Source organism: Cherax quadricarinatus, chromosome 73 (assembly GCF_038502225.1).
Source record: "Cherax quadricarinatus isolate ZL_2023a chromosome 73, ASM3850222v1, whole genome shotgun sequence".
In the NCBI taxonomy this organism is placed as follows: domain Eukaryota; kingdom Metazoa; phylum Arthropoda; class Malacostraca; order Decapoda; family Parastacidae; genus Cherax; species Cherax quadricarinatus.
Window position 1 is genome coordinate 21,835,322 of NC_091364.1, and position 25,544 is coordinate 21,860,865.

The 25,544-nt window shown below is 41.4% G+C and overlaps 1 protein-coding gene across 3 annotated transcripts in view; it reads right to left on the reverse strand.

Annotated features, from left to right (window-relative positions):
- The window catches only part of LOC128701162 (roundabout homolog 2-like), a 69,712-nt gene extending 60,369 nt beyond the window's left edge, over positions 1 to 9,343 (reverse strand). Inside the window, exons 1-2 of one of the 3 annotated variants that reach the window (XM_070100637.1) lie at positions 9,291 to 9,343; positions 4,185 to 4,453 (exon numbers count right to left, since the gene is read on the reverse strand). In XM_070100637.1, the coding sequence (XP_069956738.1) occupies positions 4,185 to 4,239 (55 nt within the window). In that variant the 5' untranslated portion in view covers positions 4,240 to 4,453; positions 9,291 to 9,343. Of the gene's footprint in view, positions 1 to 4,184; positions 4,454 to 9,160 lie in introns of all 3 variants that reach the window. The other 2 variants (XM_070100636.1, XM_070100638.1) reach the window with 2 other exon arrangements.
- Positions 9,344 to 25,544: the final 16,201 nt, after the last annotated feature.

The following is a 25,544-nucleotide window of genomic DNA, read 5'->3' on the forward strand; positions in this document are numbered from 1 at the left end:
AACACACTACTACACCTGGACTCCCCAGGTCAGCCACAACACAACACACTACTACACCTGGACTCACCAGGTCAGCCACAACACAACACACTACTACACCTGGACTCCCCAGGTCCGCCACAACACAACACACTACTACACCTGGACTCCCCAGGTCAGCCACAACACAACACACTACTGCACCTGGACTCCCCAGGTCAGCCACAACACAACACACTACTACACCTGGACTCCCCAGGTCCGCCACAACACAACACACTACTACACCTGGACTCCCCAGGTCTGCCACAACACAACACACTACTACACCTGGACTCCCCAGGTCAGCCACAACACAACACACTACTACACCTGGACTCGCCAGGTCAGCCACAACACAGCACACTACTACACCTGGACTCCCCAGGTCAGCCACAACACAACACACTACTACACCTGGACTCCCCAGGTCAGCCACAACATAACACACTACTACACCTGGACTCTCCAGGTCCGCCACAACACAACACACTACTACACCTGGACTCCCCAGGTCTGCCACAACACAACACACTACTACACCTGGACTCCCCAGGTCAGCCACAACACAACACACTACTACACCTGGACTCCCCAGGTCAGCCACAACACAACACACTACTACACCTGGACTCCCCAGGTCTGCCACAACACAACACACTACTACACCTGGACTCCCCAGGTCAGCCACAACACAACACACTACTACACCTGGACTCCCCAGGTCTGCCACAACACAACACACTACTACACCTGGACTCCCCAGGTCAGCCACAACACAACACACTACTACACCTGGACTCCCCAGATCAGCCACAACACAACACGCTACTACACCTGGACTCCCCAGGTCAGCCACAACACAACACACTACTACACCTGGACTCCCCAGGTCAGCGACAACACAACACACTACTACACCTGGACTCCCCAGGTCAGCCACAACACAACACACTACTACACCTGGACTCTCCAGGTCAGCCACAACACAACACACTACTACACCTGGACTCTCCAGGTCAGCCACAACACAACACACTACTACACCTGGACTCCCCAGGTCAGCCACAACACATGACAATGTTGACATAGCTCCTGGCACCAGGTCGGCTTATTTCTACTGTATCTTACAGCTAGCCTTTAAGTAATAACAATGGAATTAAATCACTTGGACCGTTTTTTTGCTTTATTCTGGTGTGTAATTTACATATGTGTTACTATGTACAAGTGAGTAATTTGTGTAAATACTTAAATGAGTAAGTAAGCGATTCAGCAAATAAGGAAGAGAATAAGTAAGCTTATTTATTTACAGGTCCACATAATTAGTTACACAGACTTAGGTGACTACAATCATCTTACATAATAAAGCATCAATTTATTCTGGAAAACAAACTGGTTTCGAACAAGGAAACTTACTGCGACCAGCCGGAGCTCGAACTTTGGGGTCCAGTCACTGGACCCATTATGTACCTTTGTAATCTTTTGACTACCGCCCACAGGATGGGTATGGGGTGCATAAAGATATTAAACTAAAGTGTGTGTGTGTGTGTGTGTGTGTGTGTGTGTGTGTGTGTGTGTGTGTGTGTGTGTGTGTGTGTGTGTGTGTGTGTGTGTGTGGTGTGTGTGACTCAACAATCAATATTTGCACCAATAACTCATTACAGTTGTGACCGGGTGTGGAAGTGTGAATTGCTCATTACTCTATAATTTGTTCATGATTGTAGCCAAAGTATAAACGTAAGTAACCATTCTACAGAATTCATTACCTTTGTAATTTGTGATCTCATTACCTTTGTACCTAGTTCAGCTATCAAAACTTTGGGGGCCCAGTCCCTGGACCCATTACGTACCTCTGTAATCTGTAAATACCTTTGTAACTTGTCATGATTGTGACCAGACTTACCTGGAGTTCATTACATTTGTAAATTGTGAGTTCATTACCTTTGTAAATTGTGAGTTCATTACCTTTGTAAATTGTGAGTTCATTACCTCTGTAACTTGCTCAGCTATCAAAACTTTGGAGTCCAGTCCCTGGACCAATTATGTACCTCTGTAATCTTTTGACTACCGCCCACAGGATGGGTATGGGGTGCATAATAAACATATTAAACTAACCTGAGTAAGCCACCCTGGAAGCTAGTAACATGTGTGTAAATTACCTAGGATAACATTTGTAAATTACCTAGGATAACGTGTAAATTACCTTGGATAACGTGTGTAAATTACCTAGGATTTATTTATTTATTTATTTATTTAGTAATTTTAGCATACATACAGAGGTACAAAAAATACAGGTAAGAGCAGCATGCCAAAGCCACTTATATGCATAGCATTACGGGCTGGCTTAAAATTAACTTAAGATTAACTAAGCAATGATGAAATCAGTGATAAAACATTATTGTAAACAGATAACAATAAAGCACAAATGAGTATTACAAAGACAGGTCATATGGTTGCATGCATTGTTGTACATTCAGTCGAATGGAGTATTCTGTTAGGTAGTGTATTTAAAAAATTACAAAGTTAGATTGGGTTTTAGGTTTAACATTTATGTGATATAATTGTGAGAAACATTTAAGATATACAAATTATAAGGTTCAGTTATTCAGTGTTTATTTGGTTTTGGGTGAGTAAGTGATCTTTGAGAAGAGACTTGAATTTATAAACAGGTTGTGTTTCTTTTATATTTACAGGTAATGAATTCCAGATTTTAGGGCCTTTTATGTGCATTGAGTTTTTGCATAGCGTGAGATGGACACGAGGAACATCAAAGAGTGATCTGTGCCTTGTGTTATGGTCATGTGTTCTGTTGAGGTTGGCAAGGAGATGTTTGAGGGGAGGGTTAATATCAGAGTTAAGTGTTCTATGTATGTAGTAGGTGCAGTAATAAGTATGGATGTTTTGTATTGTGAGTAGGTTTAGAGTTCTGAATATTGGTGGAGTGTGCTGCCTGTAGTGAGAATTTGTTATTATTCTAACTGCAGCCTTTTGTTGGGTAATTAGTGGTCTGAGATGGTTAGTTGTTGTTGAGCCCCATGCACAAATTCCATAGGTGAGATAGGGGTAAATAAGAGAGTGATATAGGGCCAGGAGGGCTGACTGTGGAGCATAGTACCGTATCTTCGATAGTATGCCTACAGTCTTGGAAATTTTCTTAGAAATTTGTTGTATATGTGTATGAAATTTGAGTCTATTATCAAGGTGGATTCCTAAGAATTTTCCCTCTGTTAGCTTTGTGATAGGTGATCCGTTTATCATTATGTTAAGAGGTACATCTGTAACTCTGTTACCAAACTGAATGAAGTTGGTTTTGTCAATGTTTAGTGTAAGTTTGTTAGTCCTCATCCAGGTAGATATTTTCTGTAATTCGGTATTTACAGTACTGGCTAGCGTGATTGGGCTCGGGTGAGAGAAGACGTATGTAGTGTCATTTGCAAATAGTGTGGGTTTGAGTAATTGCGAAGCATTTGGTAGGTCATTTATGTATAGGAGAAAGAGAAGAGGGCCAAGGACACTTCCCTGTGGGACACCAACTGTAATTGGTTGTGCGGAAGAGCTTGACCCATTTGCGTACACATATTGGCTTCTGTTGCTGAGGTAAGACTTGAGGTAGTTGAGGGAGTGCCCTCTTATACCATAGTGTGACAATTTTACGTGGAGCAAGTCATGGTCAACTGTATCAAAAGCTTTACGTAAGTCAATGAAGATCCCCAGTGGGACTTCTTTTTTCTCTATTGCAGTGTATATATGTTCTAGCATGTGTATAATAGCATCATTAGTATTTTTATTAGGCCTGAATCCAAATTGGCAAGGGTTGAGAATGTTTTGGGAGATGAGGTAGGAGTAGATTCGTTTATGAATTAATTTTTCGAAGATTTTTGAGAGAGGGTGTAAATTGGAAATTGGCCTATAGTTATTCAACTCAGTAAATTACGTAGGATAACGTGTGTAAATTACCTAGGATAACGTAAATTATCTAGGATAACGTATGTAAATTACCTAGGATAACATGAGTAAATTACCCATTTTTTCTAGTACATGTTCCAGTCGTTTAATAAAGCTAAAATCCTCTCTGAAAAATCTTAGGAATATTACCTCAGCTTATTTTATTGTATATTACGTAATACTTTAAATATAATGTTGTATAATAGAGGTGTGAGCCTTACCTTGGTGTGCCCAGGTTACTTCCAGTAACAACATAACCAACATTGTAACATCCATGTCGACTTAGTCCTCTAACATTTCCATCCCTGAAGGTCGGGTCTTTAGACCTGCTTGCAGTCCCGGTCTTAGACCTCTCTGGAGATGTGCGGGTTATTTGTGTATCTCTATGGAGGCCTGGTCTTAGATCTCTCTGGAGGCCGGGTCTTAGGCCGGGTCTTAGGCCGGGTCTTAGGCCTGTTTTCAAGGTCTGTCTCCACAAGATCCTCACTAACTTAAACAGGATAAATCAGTAACTTCGGGAAAGGCGGTGAATATTTATAACAAAAAATATACTACAAAAAATGTCTTAGTTCCAAGTTCCTTTGAGATTTAATTATCCGTCTACAGTACACTAGCACTCCTACTATCTCACAGTACACTAGCACTCCTACTATCTCACAGTACACTAGCACTCCTACTATCTCACAGTACACTAGCACTCCTACTATCTCACAGTACACTAGCACTCCTACTATCTCACAGTACACTAGCACTCCTACTATCTCACAGTACACTAGCACTCCTACTATCTCACAGTACACTAGCACTCCTACTATCTCACAGTACACTAGCACTCCTACTATCTCACAGTACACTAGCACTCCTACTATCTCACAGTACACTAGCACTCCTACTATCTCACAGTACACTAGCACTCCTACTATCTCACAGTACACTAGCACTCCTACTATCTCACAGTACACTAGCACTCCTACTATCTCACAGTACACTAGCACTCCTACTATCTCACAGTACACTAGCACTCCTACTATCTCACAGTACACTAGCACTCCTACTATCTCACAGTACACTAGCACTCCTACTATCTCACAGTACACTAGCACTCCTACTATCTCACAGTACACTAGCACTCCTAAGATAAGATAAGATTTCGTTCGGATTTTTAACCCCGGAGGGTTAGCCACCCAGGATAACCCAAGAAAGTCAGTGCGTCATCGAGGACTGTCTAACTTATTTCCATTGGGGTCCTCAATCTTGTCCCCCAGGATGCGACCCACACCAGTCGACTAACACCCAGGTACCTATTTGCTGCTAGGTGAACAGGACAATAGGTGTAAGGAAACGTGTCGAAATGTTTCCACCTGCCGGGAATCGAACCCGGGCCCTCCGTGTGTGAAGCGGGAGTTTTAGCAACCAGGCCACCGGGCCACCCTACTATCTCACAGTACACTAGCACTCCTACTATCTCAGAGTACACTAGCACTCCTACTATCTCACAGTACACTAGCACTCCTACTATCTCACAGTACACTAGCACTCCTACTACCTCACAGTACACTAGCACTCCTACTATCTCACAGTACACTAGCACTCCTACTATCTCACAGTACACTAGCACTCCTACTATCTCACAGTACACTAGCACTCCTACTATCTCACAGTACACTAGCACTCCTACTATCTCACAGTACACTAGCACTCCTACTATCTCACAGTACACTAGCACTCCTACTATCTCACAGTACACTAGCACTCCTACTATCTCACAGTACACTAGCACTCCTACTATCTCACAGTACACTAGCACTCCTACTATCTCACAGTACACTAGCACTTCTACTATCTCACAGTACACTAGCACTCCTACTATCTCACAGTACACTAGCACTCCTACTATCTCACAGTACACTAGCACTCCTACTATCTCACAGTACACTAGCACTCCTACTATCTCACAGTACACTAGCACTCCTACTATCTCACAGTACACTAGCACTCCTACTATCTCACAGTACACTAGCACTCCTACTATCTCACAGTACACTAGCACTCCTACTATCTCACAGTACACTAGCACTCCTACTATCTCACAGTACACTAGCACTCATACTATCTCACAGTACACTAGCACTCCTACTATCTCACAGTACACTAGCACTCCTACTATCTCACAGTACACTAGCACTCCTACTATCTCACAGTACACTAGCACTCCTACTATCTCACAGTACACTAGCACTCCTACTATCTCACAGTACACTAGCACTCCTACTATCTCACAGTACACTAGCACTCCTACTATCTCACAGTACAGTAGCACTCCTACTATCTCACAGTACACTAGCACTCCTACTATCTCACAGTACACTAGCACTCCTACTATCTCACAGTACACTAGCACTCCTACTATCTCACAGTACACTAGCACTCCTACTATCTCACAGTACACTAGCACTCCTACTATCTCACAGTACACTAGCACTCCTACTATCTCACAGTACACTAGCACTCCTACTCACAGTACTCTAGCACTCCTACTATCTCACAGTACACTAGCACTCCTACTATCTCACAGTACACTAGCACTCCTACTATCTCACAGTACACCAGCACTCCTACTATCTCACAGTACACTAGCACTCCTACTATCTCACAGTACACTAGCACTCCTACTATCTCACAGTACACTAGCACTCCTACTATCTCACAGTACACTAGCACTCCTACTATCTCACAGTACACTAGCACTCCCACTATCTCACAGTTCACTAGCACTCCTACTATCTCACAGTACACTAGCACTCCTACTATCTCACAGTACACTAGCACTCCTATCTCACAGTACACTAGCACTCCTATCTCACAGTACACTAGCACTCCTATCTCACAGTACACTAGCATTCCTACTATCTCACAGTACACTAGCACTCCTACTATCTCACAGTACACTAGCACTCCTATCTCACAGTACACTAGAACTCCTACTATCTCACAGTACACTAGCACTCCTACTATCTCACAGTACACTAGCACTCCTACTATCTCACAGTACACTAGCACTCCTACTATCTCACAGTACACTAGCACTCCTACTATCTCAGAGTACACTAGCACTCCTACTATCTCACAGTACACTAGCACTCCTACTATCTCACAGTACACTAGCACTCCTACTATCTCACAGTACACTAGAACTCCTACTATCTCACAGTACACTAGCACTCCTACTATCTCACAGTACACTAGCACTCCTACTATCTCACAGTACACTAGAACTCCTACTATCTCACAGTACACTAGCACTCCTACTATCTCACAGTACACTAGCACTCCTACTATCTCACAGTACACTAGAACTCCTACTATCTCACAGTACACTAGCACTCCTACTATCTCACAGTACACTAGCACTCCTACTATCTCACAGTACACTAGCACTCCTACTATCTCACAGTACACTAGCACTCCTACTATCTCACAGTACACTAGCACTCCTACTATCTCACAGTACACTAGCACTCCTACTATCTCACAGTACACTAGCACTCCTACTATCTCACAGTACACTAGAACTCCTACTATCTCGCAGTACACTACCACCCCTACTATCTCGCAGTACACTAGCACTCCTACTATCTCACAGTACACTAGAACTCCTACTATCTCACAGTACACTAGCACTCCTACTATCTCACAGTACACTAGCACTCCTACTATCTCACAGTACACTAGAACTCCTACTATCTCACAGTACACTAGCACTCCTACTATCTCACAGTACACTAACACTCCTATCTCACAGTACACTAGCACTCCTACTATCTCACAGTACACTAGCACTCCTACTATCTCACAGTACACTAGCACTCCTACTATCTCACAGTACACTAGCACTCCTACTATCTCACAGTACACTAGCACTCCTACTATCTCACAGTACACTAGCACTCCTACTATCTCACAGTACACTAGCACTCCTACTATCTCACAGTACACTAGCACTCCTACTATCTCACAGTACACTAGCACTCCTACTATCTCACAGTACACTAGCACTCCTACTATCTCACAGTACACTAGCACTCCTACTATCTCACAGTACACTAGCACTCCTACTATCTCACAGTACACTAGCACTCCTACTATCTCACAGTACACTAGCACTCCTACTATCTCACAGTACACTAGCACTCCTACTATCTCACAGTACACTAGCACTCCTACTATCTCACAGTACACTAGCACTCCTACTATTTCACAGTACACTAGCACTCCTACTATTTCACAGTACAGTAGCACTCCTACTATCTCACAGTTCAGTAGCACTCCTATCTCACAGTTCACTAGCACTCCTACTATCTCACAGTACACTAGCACTCCTACTATCTCACAGTACACTAGCACTCCTACTATCTCACAGTACACTAGCACTCCTACTATCTCACAGTACACTAGCACTCCTACTATCTCACAGTACACTAGCACTCCTACTATCTCACAGTACACTAGCACTCCTACTATCTCACAGTACACTAGCACTCCTACTATCTCACAGTACACTAGCACTCCTACTATCTCACAGTACACTAGCACTCCTACTATCTCACAGTACACTAGCACTCCTACTATCTCACAGTACACTAGCACTCCTACTATCTCACAGTACACTAGCACTCCTACTATCTCACAGTACAGTAGCACTCCTACTATCTCACAGTACACTAGCACTCCTACTATCTCACAGTACACTAGCACTCCTACTATCTCACAGTACACTAGCACTCCTACTATCTCACAGTACACTAGCACTCCTACTCACAGTACTCTAGCACTCCTACTATCTCACAGTACACTAGCACTCCTACTATCTCACAGTACACTAGCACTCCTACTATCTCACAGTACACCAGCACTCCTACTATCTCACAGTACACTAGCACTCCTACTATCTCACAGTACACTAGCACTCCTACTATCTCACAGTACACTAGCACTCCTACTATCTCACAGTTCACTAGCACTCCTACTGTTCACTGGAGGGATATGGGACGCATAGTATCCTAGCCATTACTGTGCACAGGATGGATATTTATATCACAGTAAACTAGCCTCTGTCTTCAAAAGGGTGGATATAGTGTGCACATCCAGTTGTAAATACGTTATCCTACACTTTCATGAGTTATCCACGTTTAACAACCTCTGGACGTTGATCACTAAAAAAATCGGCTTCAAAATTCTCCATAATCGCAGCGACAAAAAATCTCGCTTCAAAAGATTCCAGTGGAACAAATTTCTCTCAGTTCTCCAGAGAATGTGAAGATATTCACTGTGAAGGACGGTACGTAGCCACACTAGTCCGTGTCTTGACTCACACTGTGGTAGTGATGGTTGTTATGGTGGGTGGCAGCTTAGGGCGGAGTCAACCCAAGTTGGGCGGGACTTAGCACCACACCAAATCCCTTCTCCAGGGAGTTTTCACGGTTTTCACTCAGTTTTTCACGGTTTTCACTCAGTTTTCACGGTTTTCACTCAGTTTTCACGGTTTTCACTCAGTTTTCACAAAGTTATACATCACAGGCCTGGTCATGGACCGGGCCGCAGGAGCGTCGACCCCCGGAACACACCTTCAGGTATACTCCAAGTAGACTCCAGGTATACTCCAGGCATACTCCAGGTATATTCATGTATACCCCAGATATATAGTCTCTGTACAGTAAATTTTCATACACTTTTCACACAGTTAATCTTTAAGTTGTCAAGCGTCGCAATATGGCTGTAAAAACGTGAGTTTTTAAACGTTATCAAACAAGACAAGCAGATGGTTGCTTATTGGCGCTTAAATAAACTTTTTTTTCTGGTTTACGTCATCTTCTAAAACTAATCTAACATTACCAAACTTAGCCTAACCTAGCATAGCCTACTGTCACTACCCTGGCTCCGTTGATAGCGTCCTTATCCCTGTGGCTTCACACACGGAGGACCCGGGTTCGATTCCCGGCGGGTGGAAACATTTCGACGCGTTTCCTTATACCTGTTGTCCTGTTCACCTACCAGCAAATAGGTACCTGGGTGTTAGTCAACTGGTGTGGGTGGCATCCTGGGGGACAAGATTGAGGACCACAATGGAAATAAGACAGTCCTCGATGACGCACTGACTTTCTTGGGTTATACTGGGTGGCTAACCCTCCGGGGTTAAAAATCCGAACGAAATCTTATCACTAAAGGGTCCGAGATCGATCCTCGGCGGTGAAACGTTGGGCTTGTTCCCTTACACCTGTTGTTCCTGTTCACCTTGCAGTAAGTAGGTACCTGGGTGTTAATCAACTTGTGTGGGTGGTATCCTGGGAGACAAGATTAACCTAAGTTGCAGGAATTGCTCTACGTAACCAGGAGCTTGCTACTTATGTGCTGAAAATGAGACATCTATTAAGTAAAGATATCTCCAGAGAATACTAGAAGGTCAACTTATTGATCCCCCTCTAGTATCTAGCCTGTTCCTGGTTATGTGGCAGTTTGTTAAAGTGTATTCTAGTCCAGTTATCCCGTAAATCAGGTGGCTTCTCAATAGCACTTTCTGGATCACAACTGGATAAATACAGACCAACCAAATAAAAGTTGAGATCTTTAATAACATAGGTGTCTAGGTGGTAATAATTACAGTTAATGTAGTTTTAATAATTAAGGAGATATACTCCAAAACAACTCTTGGAGTATAACTGTATATATAATCATATGGCTATACAATACTTTTCTTAATATTTATCATTTGGTACGTTGTTATAATGAGATGTCTTCATAGGTACAAGAGTTATATTGTGTAAATGGCCAGTGTGTGCTCAGTTTGACTCATTTTAGAATGTGACTGACAACAAGTCCCTAAATAAGCTAATTTCTGGACCATCGAGGCAATCAAATAGCTTGTTTGAACAATATGACGACCCATTCGCCAAACAAAAAAGATATCACGACATAGCGAAATAAAATTAGCAAAATCAGATGAACCCCAACTCCCACCAACAGAAACAGCAAACAGACTCAATGATTTCTTCTCCACTATAGGTCAAAACCTTGCCAATAAAATCCCAAGCTCAGATACACCACCAAATGACTACCTCACTGGCAACTACCCGAACACACTGTTCCTAGCTCCGACTAACCCATACGAAGTCTCCCTTATTATCAACGCACTGAAAAACAAGGCAGGAGATTTAAATACCTTACCACCCTTTATATACAAAAAAGCGTCACAAGTGCTATCACCAATCATTGCAACACTCTTTAACAAATCCATTGAATCCTCCACCTTCCCTACAGTTCTCAAAATAGCAAGGGTCATCCCGATCCATAAAGGAGGAGACCAAACAGAGTTGAATAACTATAGGCCAATATCCAATTTACACCCTCTCTCAAAAATCTTCGAAAAATTAATTCATAAACGAATCTACTCCTACCTCATCTCCCAAAACATTCTCAACCCCTGCCAATTTGGATCCAGGCCTAATAAAAATACTAATGATGCTATTATACACATGCTAGAACATATATACACTGCAATAGAGAAAAAAGAAGTCCCACTGGGGATCTTCATTGACTTACGTAAAGCTTTTGATACAGTTGACCATGACTTGCTCCACGTAAAATTGTCACACTATGGTATTAGAGGGCACTCCCTCAACTACCTCAAGTCTTTCCTCAGCAACAGAAGCCAATATGTGTATGCAAATGGGGCAAGCTCTTCCGCACAACCAATTACAGTTGGTGTCCCACAGGGAAGTGTCCTTGGCCCTCTTCTCTTTCTCCTATACATAAATGACCTACCAAATGCTTCGCAATTACTCAAACCCACACTTTTTGCAGATAACACTACATACGTCTTCTCTCACCCGAGCCCAGTCACGCTAGCCAATACTGTAAATACCGAATTACAGAAAATATCTACCTGGATGAGGACTAACAAACTTACACTAAACATTGACAAAACCTACTTCATTCAGTTTGGTAACAGAGCTACAGATGTACCTCTTAACATAATGATAAACGGATCACCTATCACAAAGCTAACAGAGGGAAAATTCTTAGGAATCCACCTTGATAATAGACTCAAATTTCATACACATATACAACAAATTTCTAAGAAAATTTCCAAGACTGTAGGCATACTATCGAAGATACGGTACTATGTTCCACAGTCAGCCCTCCTGGCCCTATATCACTCTTATTTACCCCTATCTCACCTATGGAATTTGTGCATGGGGCTCAACAACAATTAACCATCTCAGACCACTAATTACCCAAGAAAAGGCTGCAGTTAGAATGATAACAAATTCTCACTACAGGCAACACACTCCACCAATATTTAAAACACTCAACCTACTCACCATACAAAACATCCATACTTATTATTGCACCTATTACATACATAGAACACTTAACTCTGATATTAACCCTCCCCTCAAACATCTCCTTGCCAACCTCAACAGAACACATGACCATAACACAAGGCACAGATCACTCTTTGATGTTCCTCATGTCCATCTCACGCTATGCAAAAACTCAATGCACATAAAAGGCCCTAAAATCTGGAATTCATTACCTGTAAATATAAAAGAAACACTACCTGTTTATAAATTCAAGTCTCTTCTCAAAGATCACTTACTCACTCAAAACCAAATAAATACTGAATAACTGAACCTTATAAATTGTATATCCTATATGTTACTCACAATTATATCACACAAATGTTAAACCTAGGACCCAATCTAACTTTATTATTTTTTAAATACACTACCTAACAGAATACTCCATACGACTGAATGTACAGCAATGCATGCAACCATATGACCTGTCTTTGTAATACTCATTTGTGCTTTATAGTTATCTGTTTACAATAATGTTTTATCACTGATTACATCATTGCTTAGTTAATCTTAAGTTAATTTTAAGCCAGCCCGTAATGCTATGCATATAAGTGGCTTTGGCATGCTGCTCTTACCTGTATTTTTTGTACCTCTGTTTGTATGCTTAAATTACTAAATAAAAAAAAACAAAAAAAACAGCAGTAATGTTGGAAGCAGCAGTGAACAGCACAATGTCAGGTAAGGAATCAAAGAGACCAGCTGGTCTGGATTCCTTGCCCATTACAAAAGCATAAAACTCCCTTATTACTTAAACTGAGTTCAGCAATTCCAATTTCCCGACTACGACAGTGCCTAATGATGCCTGTACAGTTGTAGGTCGAGAACAACTTGGGGTCAGAGATACAGAGTGTCTCACCACACACAACCTCAGAAAACATGAAATATCACTAAGTCTAAATAATGATCTGTGAACTGAAGTGCACAGAGTTCCGAGATGTGTGTCCCGGCTCACCAACACAGACATACTCTATCAAAAACAAAGTCTAAATAACTTGAGCTGAGGAAGAACAGCATTCTCTCAGAGCAGGGAAAGATGTTTCCTGGTTACCTGGAGGTTATTCCGGGGATCAACGCCCCCGCGGCCCGGTCCACGACCAGGCCTCCCGGTGGATCAGGGCTTGAGCAACCTTCCTCAACAAGGAACAGCAAGAGAGAGAGAGAGAGAGAGAGAGAGAGAGAGAGAAAGAGAGAGAGAGAGAAGAGCAGTGCCTGCAGATGCAGCATCAGGTTGGGCACTATCTTGAGTCTGGCACAAGCTGTCAAATAATCAAGCAGGCAGGTTGAAAGTGCTGACAGCACATCAAAACTCCAACAACGAGCACTATCATACGTGCAGTTATTACATTCTACCTACATATACATGCTAACAATATATGCTAACAATATATGCTAACAATATATGCTAACAATATAAGACAAATAATATTAATCATGAAATTTTCATTTTAGCTATTAATGAAAACATCAGCAATACAAAATTATCCGAAAAAGTAATATATGAAAAATATTTATTGCGTCCCTTTTTCTTGCCACCAGCCCGTTGCCAGGTGGCAAACCTCTCGCTTCACACAGTGAGCCTTCAGATTCGATTCCCAGAAAAAGTGGCAACATAGGGGCGTTTTTCCTTATGCCGGTTGTCTCGATTGTCCATGTTCATCCATCAGTAAAATAGGTACCTGGGTGTTAGTGGACTGGTGTGGGTCGCATCCTGGGACAAAACTGACCTAATTTGCGGGAAATGCTCAGCATAACAAGAGGCTTTCTATATAGTAGTATGTTATTGATGTCAGCTATGGTCTGTATACCTTGTACAGGTACTTGTATACCTTGTACATGTACTTCTATACCTTGTACATATCCTTGTATACCTCGTACATGTACTTGTATACCTTGTACATGTACTTGTATACCTTGTACACATGTATACCTTGTACATGTACTTGTATACCTTGTACATGTACTTGTATACCTTGTACATGTACTTGTATACCTTGTACATGTACTTGTATACCTTGTACATGTACTTGTGCACCTTGTACATGTACTGGTATACCTTGTACATGTATACCTTGAACATGCACTGGTATACCTTGTACATGTACTGGTATACCTTGTACATGTACTGGTATACCTTGTACATGTACTTGTATATCTTGTACATGTACTGGTATACCTTGTACACGTACTGGTATACCTTGTACATGTACTTGTATACCTTGTACATGTACTTGTACACCTTGTACATGTACTTGTATACCTTGTACATGTACTTGTATACCTTGTACATGTACTTGTACACCTTGTACATGTACTTGTATACCATGTACATGTACTTGTATACCTTGTACATGTACTTGCATACCTTGCACATGTACTTGTATACCTTGTACATGTACTTGTACATCTTGTACATGTACTTGTATACCATGTACATGTACTTGTATACCTAGTACATGTACTTGTATACCTTGTACATGTACTTGTATACCTTGCACAAGTACTTGTACACCTTGTACATGAACTTGTATACCTTGTACATGTACTTGTATACCTTGTACATGTACTTGTATACCTTGTACATGTACTTGTATACCTTGTACATGTACTTGTACACCTTGTACATGTACTTGTATACCTTGTACATGTACTGGTATACCTTGTACATGTACTGGTATACCTTGTACATGTACTGGTATACCTTGTACATGTACTGGTATACCTTGTACATGTACTGGTATACCTTGTACATGTACTGGTATACCTTGTACATGTACTTGTACACCTTGTACATGTACTTGTACACCTTGTACATGTACTTGTATACCTTGTACATGTACTGGTATACCTTGTACATGTACTGGCATACCTTGTACATGTACTGGTATACCTTGTACATGTACTGGTATACCTTGTACATGTACTGGTATACCTTGTACATGTACTTGTACACCTTGTACATGTACTTGTATACCTTGTACATGTACTTGTATACCTTGTACATGTACTTGTACACCTTGTACATGTACTTCTATACCTTGTACATGTACTGGTATACCTTGTACATGTACTGGTATACCTTGTACATGTACTGGTATACCTTGTACATGTACTTGTACACCTTGTACATGTACTTGTATACCTTGTACATGTACTTGTATACCTTGTACATGTTTACCTGGAGAGAGTTTCGGGGGTCAACGCCCCCGCGGCCCGGTCTGTGACCAGGCCTCCTGGTGGATCAGCGCCTGATCAACCAGGCTGTTGCTGCTGGCTGCACGCAAACCAACGTACGAGCCACAGCCCGGCTAATCAGGAACTGACTTTAGGTGCTTGTCCAGTGCCAGCTTGAAGACTGCCAGGGGTCTGTTGGTAATCCCCCTTATGTGTGCTGGGAGGCAGTTGAACAGTCTCGGGCCCCTGACACTTATTGTATGGTCTCTTAACGTGCTAGTGACACCCCTGCTTTTCATTGGGGGGATGGTGCATCGTCTGCCAAGTCTTTTGCTTTCGTAGTGAGTGATTTTCGTGTGCAAGTTCGGTACTAGTCCCTCTAGGATTTTCCAGGTGTATATAATCATGTATCTCTCCCTCCTGCGTTCCAGGGAATACAGGTTTAGAAACCTCAAGCGCTCCCAGTAATTGAGGTGTTTTATCTCCGTTATGCGCGCCGTGAAAGTTCTCTGTACATTTTCTAGGTCGGCAATTTCACCTGCCTTGAAAGGTGCTGTTAGAGTGCAGCAATATTCCAGCCTAGATAGAACAAGTGACCTGAAGAGTGTCATCATGGGCTTGGCCTCCCTAGTTTTGAAGGTTCTCATTATCCATCCTGTCATTTTTCTAGCAGATGCGATTGATACAATGTTATGGTCCTTGAAGGTGAGATCCTCCGACATAATCACTCCCAGGTCTTTGACGTTGGTGTTTCGCTCTATTTCGTGGCCAGAATTTGTTTTGTACTCTGATGAAGATTTAATTTCCTCATGTTTACCATATCTGAGTAATTGAAATTTCTCATCGTTGAACTTCATATTGTTTTCTGCAGCCCACTGAAAGATTTGGTTGATGTCCGCCTGGAGCCTTGCAGTGTCTGCAATGGAAGACACTGTCATGCAGATTCGGGTGTCATCTGCAAAGGAAGACACGGTGCTGTGGCTGACATCCTTGTCTATGTCGGATATGAGGATGAGGAACAAGATGGGAGCTAGTACTGTGCCTTGTGGAACAGAGCTTTTCACCGTAGCTGCCTCGGACTTTACTCTGTTGACGACTACTCTCTGTGTTCTGTTAGTGAGGAAATTATAGATCCATCGACCGACTTTTCCTGTTATTCTTTTAGCGCGCATTTTGTGCGCTATTACGCCATGGTCACACTTGTCGAAGGCTTTTGCAAAGTCTGTATATATTACATCTGCATTCTTTTTGTCTTCTAGTGCATTTAGGACCTTGTCGTAGTGATCCAGTAGCTGAGACAGACAGGAGCGACCTGTTCTAAACCCATGTTGCCCTTGGTTGTGTAACTGATGGGTTTCTAGATGGGTGGTGATCTTGCTTCTTAGGACCCTTTCAAAGATTTTTATGATATGGGATGTTAGTGCTATTGGTCTGTAGTTCTTTGCTGTTGCTTTACTGCCCCCTTTGTGGAGTGGGGCTATGTCTGTTGTTTTTAGTAACTGAGGGACGACCCCCGTGTCCATGCTCCCTCTCCATAGGATGGAAAAGGCTCGTGATAGGGGCTTCTTGCAGTTCTTGATGAACACAGAGTTCCATGAGTCTGGCCCTGGGGCAGAGTGCATGGGCATGTCATTTATCGCCTGTTCGAAGTCATTTGGCGTCAGGATAACATCGGATAGGCTTGTGTTAATCAAATTTTGTGGCTCTCTCATAAAAAATTCATTTTGATCTTCGACTCTCAGTCTGGTTAGCGGCTTGCTAAAAACTGAGTCATATTGGGACTTGAGTAGCTCACTCATTTCCTTGCTGTCATCTGTGTAGGACCCATCTTGTTTAAGTAGGGGCCCAATACTGGGCGTTGTTCTCGATTTTGATTTGGCATAGGAGAAGAAATACTTTGGGTTTCTTTCGATTTCATTTATAGCTTTTAGTTCTTCCCGCGATTCCTGACTCCTAAAGGATTCTTTTAGCTTAAGTTCGATGCTTGCTATTTCTCTGACCAGTGTCTCCCTGCGCATTTCAGATATATTGACCTCTTTTAGCCGCTCTGTTATTCTTTTCCGTCGCCTGTAAAGGGAGCGCCTGTCTCTTTCTATTTTACATCTACTCCTCCTTTTTCTTAGAGGAATAAGCCTTGTGCATACAACGAGTGCCACCGAGTTAATCTGTTCTAGGCATAAGTTTGGGTCTGTGTTGCTTAGTATATCTTCCCAGCTTATATCGGTTAGGACTTGGTTTACTTGGTCCCACTTTATGTTTTTGTTATTGAAGTTGAATTTGGTGAATGCTCCCTCATGACTAGTCTCATTTTGTCGGTCTGGGGCTCCTCGCATACATGTCTGAACCTCAATTATGTTGTGATCTGAGTATATTGTTTTTGATATGGTGACATTTCTTATCAGATCATCATTGTTAGTGAATATGAGGTCTAGTGTATTCTCCAGTCTAGTAGGCTCTATTATTTGCTGGTTTAAATTGAATTTTGTGCAGAGATTTAAAAGCTCGTGTGAGTGTGAGTTTTCATCAGAGCTGCCTCCTGGTGTTATTACTGCAACAATATTATTTGCTATATTCCTCCATTTTAGGTGCCTTAAGTTGAAATCCCCCAGGAGCAAGATGTTGGGTGCAGGAGCTGGAAGATTTTCCAGACAGTGGTCAATTTTTAACAGCTGTTCCTGGAATTGCTGGGATGTTGCATCCGGAGGCTTGTAGACTACCACAATGACTAGGTTTTGGTTCTCGACCTTTACTGCTAAAACTTCCACTACGTCATTTGAGGCATTAAGCAGTTCTGTGCAAACAAGTGACTCTGCAATGTACAGGCCAACCCCTCCCTTTTGCCTGTTCACTCTGTCACATCTGTATAGGTTGTAACCTGGGATCCATATTTCATTGTCCAAGTGATCCTTTATGTGGGTCTCAGTGAAAGCCGCGAACATTGCCTTTGCCTCTGCAAGCAGTCCACGGATGAAAGGTATTTTGTTGTTTGTTGCTGGCTTTAGACCCTGTATATTTGCAAAGAAGAATGTTATCGGACTGGTGGTATTGTTGGTACTGGTATACCTTGTACATGTACTGGTATACCTTGTACATGTACTGGTATACCTTGTACATGTACTGGTATACCTTGTACATGTACTGGTATACCTTGTACATGTACTTGTACACCTTGTACATGTACTTGTACACCTTGTACATGTACTTGTATACCTTGTACATGTACTGGTATACCTTGTACATGTACTGGCATACCTTGTACATGTACTGGTATACCTTGTACATGTACTGGTATACCTTGTACATGTACTGGTATACCTTGTACATGTACTTGTACACCTTGTACATGTACTTGTATACCTTGTACATGTACTTGTATACCTTGTACATGTACTGGTATACCTTGTACATGTACTTGTATATCTTGTACATGTACTGGTATATCTTGTACATGTACTGGTATACCTTGTACATGTACTTGTATACCTTGTACATGTACTTGTACACCTTGTACATGTACTTGTATACCTTGTACATGTACTTGTATACCTTGTACATGTACTGGTATACCTTGTACATGTACTGGTATACCTTGTACATGTACTGGTATAACTTGTACATGTACTTGTATATCTTGTACATGTACTGGTATACCTTGTACATGTACTGGTATACCTTGTACATGTACTTGAATACCTTGTACATGTAATTGTACACCTTGTACATGTACTTGTATACCTTGTACATGTACTTGTATACCTTGTACATGTACTTGTGCACCTTGTACATGTACTTGTATACCATGTACATGTACTTGTATACCTTGTACATGTACTTGCATACCTTGCACATGTACTTGTATACCTTGTACATGTACTTGTACATCTTGTACATGTACTTGTATACCATGTACATGTACTTGTATACCTAGTACATGTACTTGTATACCTTGTACATGTACTTGTATACCTTGCACATGTACTTGTACACCTTGTACATGAACTTGTATACCTTGTACATGTACTTGTATACCTTGTACATGTACTTGTATACCTTGTACATGTACTTGTATACCTTGTACATGTACTTGTACACCTTGTACATGTACTTGTATACCTTGTACATGTACTGGTATACCTTGTACATGTACTTGTATACCTTGTACATGTACTGGTATACCTTGTACATGTACTGGTATACCTTGTACATGTACTGGTATGCCTTGTACATGTACTGGTATACCTTGTACATGTACTTGTACACCTTGTACATGTACTTGTACACCTTGTACATGTACTTGTATACCTTGTACATGTACTGGTATACCTTGTACATGTACTGGCATACCTTGTACATGTACTGGTATACCTTGTACATGTACTGGTATACCTTGTACATGTACTTGTACACCTTGTACATTTACTTGTATACCTTTTACATGTACTGGTATACCTTGTGCATGTACTTGTATACCTTGTACATGTACTTCTACACATTGTACATATACTTGGATACCTTGTACATGTACTGGTATACCTTGTACATGTACTGGTATACATTGTACATGTACTGGTATACCTTGTACATGTACTTGTATACCTTGTACATATACTTGTATACCTTGTACATGTACTTGTATACCTTGTACATGTACTTGCATACCTTGTACATGTACTTGTATACCTTGTACATGTACTTGTATACCTTGTACATGTACTTGTATACCTTGTAAATGTACTGGTATTCCTTGTACATGTACTGGTATACCTTGTACATGTACTGGTATACCTTGTACATGTACTGGTATACCTTGTACATGTACTGGTATACCTTGTACATGTACTTGTACACCTTGTACATGTACTTTTATACCTTGTACATGTACTTGTATACCTTGTACATGTACTTGTACACCTTGTACATGTACTTGTATACCTTGTACATGTACTTGTATACCTTGTACATGTACTGGTATACCTTGTACATGTACTGGCATACCTTGTACATGTACTGGTGTACCTTGTACATGTACTGGTATACCTTGTACATGTACTGGTATACCTTGTACATGTACTTGTACACCTTGTACATGTACTTGTATACCTTGTACATGTACTTGTATACCTTGTACATGTACTTGTACACCTTGTACATGTACTTGTATACCTTGTACATGTACTGGTATACCTTGTACATGTACTGGTATACCTTGTACATGTACTGGTATACCTTGTACATGTACTGGTATACCTTGTACATGTACTGGTATACCTTGTACATGTACTTGTACACCTTGTACATGTACTTGTACACCTTGTAGATGTACTTGTATACCTTGTACATGTATTGGTATACCTTGTACATGTACTGGTATACCTTGTACATGTACTGGTATACCTTGTACATGTACTGGTATACCTTGTACATGTACTTGTACACCTTGTACATGTACTTTTATACCTTGTACATGTACTTGTATACCTTGTACATGTACTTGTACACCTTGTACATGTACTTGTATACCTTGTACATGTACTTGTATATCTTGTACATGTACTTGTATACCTTGTACATGTACTTGTACACCTTGTACATGTACTTGTATATCTTGTACATGTACTTGTATACCTTGTACATGTACTTGTACACCTTGTACATGTACTTGTATACCTTGTACATGTACTTGTATACCTTGTACATGTACTTGTACACCTTGTACATGTACTTGTATATCTTGTACATGTACTTGTATACCTTGTACATGTACTTGTACACCTTGTACATGTACTTGTATACCTTGTACATGTACTTGTACACCTTGTACATGTACTTGTACACCTTGTACATGTACTGGTAGTAAATGAAGATATGATGAAGAAGAGGCATGAGAGGGCACACGCAGCCAAAAGAGGGAAAACCTCAGTAGAAGCCAACATAGAGGAGCTGAGTCTTGACCTGTGAAGCCACAAACAAAGGGACTGTCTAAGAGCAACATTCTTGGAATGTTTGTCAGACAAAGTCAAGAATGTGGAGGTTATTCCTGAGGTCAGAAGATTCCATTCTCAACGTTGTTTTACACCATTATATAGTTAATGGTCTGAAAGTGATAATCATAATAATAACACCATTATTATTATTATTATTATTATTATTATTATTATTATTATTATTATTATTATTATTATTATTATTATTATTATTATTGATAAAAATAATAACATAAACAATAATAATAATAATAATAATAATAATAATAATAATAATAATAATAATAATAATAACTATTATTATTATTATTATTATTACTATAAAATAAAAATAATAATAATAAAAAAAAGGCACAATACCGCGACTGGAACGATACACAAATAACCCGTTTCGGTCCGAATTGGAACATTTACAAAGTCACACTAACCAGAAGTACGAACGAACGAACGAAAGTTCAGGTAAGATCCCAAATGGGATGAGCGGGGAAGACGGGACAGACGAAGAATAGTGCTGGAGAGGAGTGCCCCTCAAGGAAGGTTCCTTGATGTTGGTGAGGGGCTCTTGATTTAGGGAATTGGATCTGTGCTCCAGTTCCCCGAATTAAGCCTGAATGCCTTCCACATCCCCCCCCCAGGCGCTGTATAATCCTCCGGGTTTAGCGCTTCCCCCTTGATTATAATAATAATAATAATGGAGAGGAGTGTTCTTAGTCGTAGAAATAGAGCCAGGGCTTAACCCAGCAGCGACGGCGATCGTGGGACAGCGCCCTCGTGTGTGTATGTGCGCGCGCGCGCTAGTGTGGGTGTATGATCCACTTAATATTTGTATTTATAACTCATTACAATTGTGACCAGGTGTGGACGTATCAGTGGTTCATTACTTTGTAATTTGTTCATGACTGTAACCATGTATAGGAGTGAAGCTGATTCATTACCTCTGTAACTTGCCATGATTAGTGACCAGATCTACCTGGAGTTCATTACCTTTGTAACTAGTTCAGCTATCATAACTTTGGGGTCCAGTCACTGGACCCATTATGTACCTTTGTAATCTTTTGACTACCGCCCACAGGATGGGTATGGGGTGCATAAAGATATTAAACTAAAAGTGTGTGTGTGTGTGTGTGTGTGTGTGTGTGTGTGTGTGTGTGTGTGTGTGTGTGTGTGACTCAACAATCAATATTTGCACCAATAACTCATTACAGTTGTGACCGGGTGTGGAAGTGTGAATTGCTCATTACTCTATAATTTGTTCATGATTGTAGCCAAAGTATAAACGTAAGTAACCATTCTACAGAATTCATTACCTTTGTAACTTGTGAGCTCATTACCTTTGTACCTAGTTCAGCTATCAAAACTTTGGGGGCCCAGTCCCTGGACCCATTACGTACCTCTGTAATCTGTAAATACCTTTGTAACTTGTCATGATTGTGACCAGACTTACCTGGAGTTCATTACCTTTGTAAATTGTGAGTTCATTACCTTTGTAAATTGTGAGTTCATTACCTTTGTAAATTATGAGTTCATTACCTCTGTAACTTGCTCAGCTATCAAAACTTTGGAGTCCAGTCCCTGGACCAATTATGTACCTCTGTAATATTTTGACTACCGCCCACAGGATGGGTATGGGGTGCATAATAAACATATTAAACTAACGTGGGACAGATATTGAGAAGAGAAATTCAGGCTCTTCTGTTGGGACTCCGGTGGGGTGAGCGGGGAGGAAGCGACATGCGACGTTTAGAGATAGAGAGGAGTGTAGAACTGAGCCAAAAGCTAAGGCGAACGTGGGTCAGAGAATGGTACCTGTCATAGAAGGTACCTCTAGGAAAATCCAAGGTTAGTTGTAAATAGGGTTAGGAGCAGGATCATGCAAGGAGTAGAAAAGGTTGTGTTGGTTTGTGGGTCTGTGAATGTCTTCGTCAAGGAGAGAGGTCCAGTAGTGGAGCAGGACGGCTATATATAGGCAGGAAGAGGTAGTGGTGGTGGTGGTGGTGGTAGTAGTAGTAGTAGTAGTAGTAGTAGTAGTGGTAGTAGTGGGGAACTAAGGAGGAGGAGCCAGTCAAATATAAAGAAAGGGGAGCACTGCAAGGGAGCTTGGTGCTCACAGAGGGAGAGCAAGTGCACAGTGGTGGGGGGAAGGGGAAATGATGAAATAAATAATGAAGGAACAGAAACACGCGACAGAAGAAAGACAAAAAAAAAAAAAGAGGAAAGGGGAAGAGGGAGAAGAAGAAAAATGAGGAATCAGGTTAAGTCACGGGTGTTCTGAAGTTTGGAGCATTTTACAATGTAGTGGGAGGGAAGGCATCTACAGAGATGAAGCCACGACTAAGATTAATACAAGGAAAGTTGTGTATTAGAGAGGATTCAACAAGACAGTGACTGTTAAAGTTGGAAGTAGGGAAGACAGTTTTAGGAGAAGGCCGTACCATGAGAATAAAATTCCAAGGCTGTTACTCTGACTATTTCACACTAAATGCCGGAGTACCCCAGGGATCCCCCCCAGTACCAACAATACCACCAGTCCGATAACATTCTTCTTTGCAAATATACAGGGTCTAAAGCCAGCAACAAACAACAAAATACCTTTCATCCGTGGACTGCTTGCAGAGGCAAAGGCAATGTTCGCGGCTTTCACTGAGACCCACATAAAGGATCACTTGGACAACGAAATATGGATCCCAGGTTACAACCTATACAGATGTGACAGAGTGAACAGGCAAAAGGGGGGGGGTTGGCCTGTACATTGCAGAGTCACTTGTTTGCACAGAACTGCTTAATGCCTCAAATGACGTAGTGGAAGTTTTAGCAGTAAAGGTCGAGAACCAAAACCTAGTCATTGTGGTAGTCTACAAGCCTCCGGATGCAACATCCCAGCAATTCCAGGAACAGCTGTTAAAAATTGACCACTGTCTGGAAAATCTTCCAGCTCCTGCACCCAACATCTTGCTCCTGGGGGATTTCAACTTAAGGCACCTAAAATGGAGGAATATAGCAAATAATATTGTTGCAGTAATAACACCAGGAGGCAGCTCTGATGAAAACTCACACTCACACGAGCTTTTAAATCTCTGCACAAAATTTAATTTAAACCAGCAAATAATAGAGCCTACTAGACTGGAGAATACACTAGACCTCATCTTCACTAACAATGATGATCTGATAAGAAATGTCACCATATCAAAAACAATATACTCAGATCACAACATAATTGAGGTTCAGACATGTATGCGTGGAGCCCCAGACCGACAAAATGAGACTAGTCACGAGGGAGCATTCACCAAATTCAACTTCAATAACAAAAACATAAAGTGGGACCAAGTAAACCAAGTCCTAACCGATATAAGCTGGGAAGATATACTAAGCAACACAGACCCAAACTTATGCCTAGAACAGATTAACTCGGTGGCACTCGATGTATGCACAAGGCTTATTCCTCTAAGAAAAAGGAGGAGTAGATGTAAAATAGAAAGAGACAGGCGCTCCCTTTACAGGCGACGGAAAAGAATAACAGAGCGGCTAAAAGAGGTCAATATATCTGAAATGCGCAGGGAGACACTGGTCAGAGAAATAGCAAGCATCGAACTTAAGCTAAAAGAATCCTTTAGGAGTCAGGAATCGTGGGAAGAACTAAAAGCCATAAATGAAATCGAAAGAAACCCAAAGTATTTCTTCTCCTATGCCAAATCAAAATCGAGAACAACGTCCAGTATTGGGCCCCTACTTAAACAAGATGGGTCCTACACAGATGACAACAAGGAAATGAGTGAGCTACTCAAGTCCCAATATGACTCAGTTTTTAGCAAGCCGCTAACCAGACTGAGAGTCGAAGATCAAAATGAATTTTTTATGAGAGAGCCACAAAATTTGATTAACACAAGCCTATCCGATGTTATCCTGACGCCAAATGACTTCGAACAGGCGATAAATGACATGCCCATGCACTCTGCCCCAGGGCCAGACTCATGGAACTCTGTGTTCATCAAGAACTGCAAGAAGCCCCTAT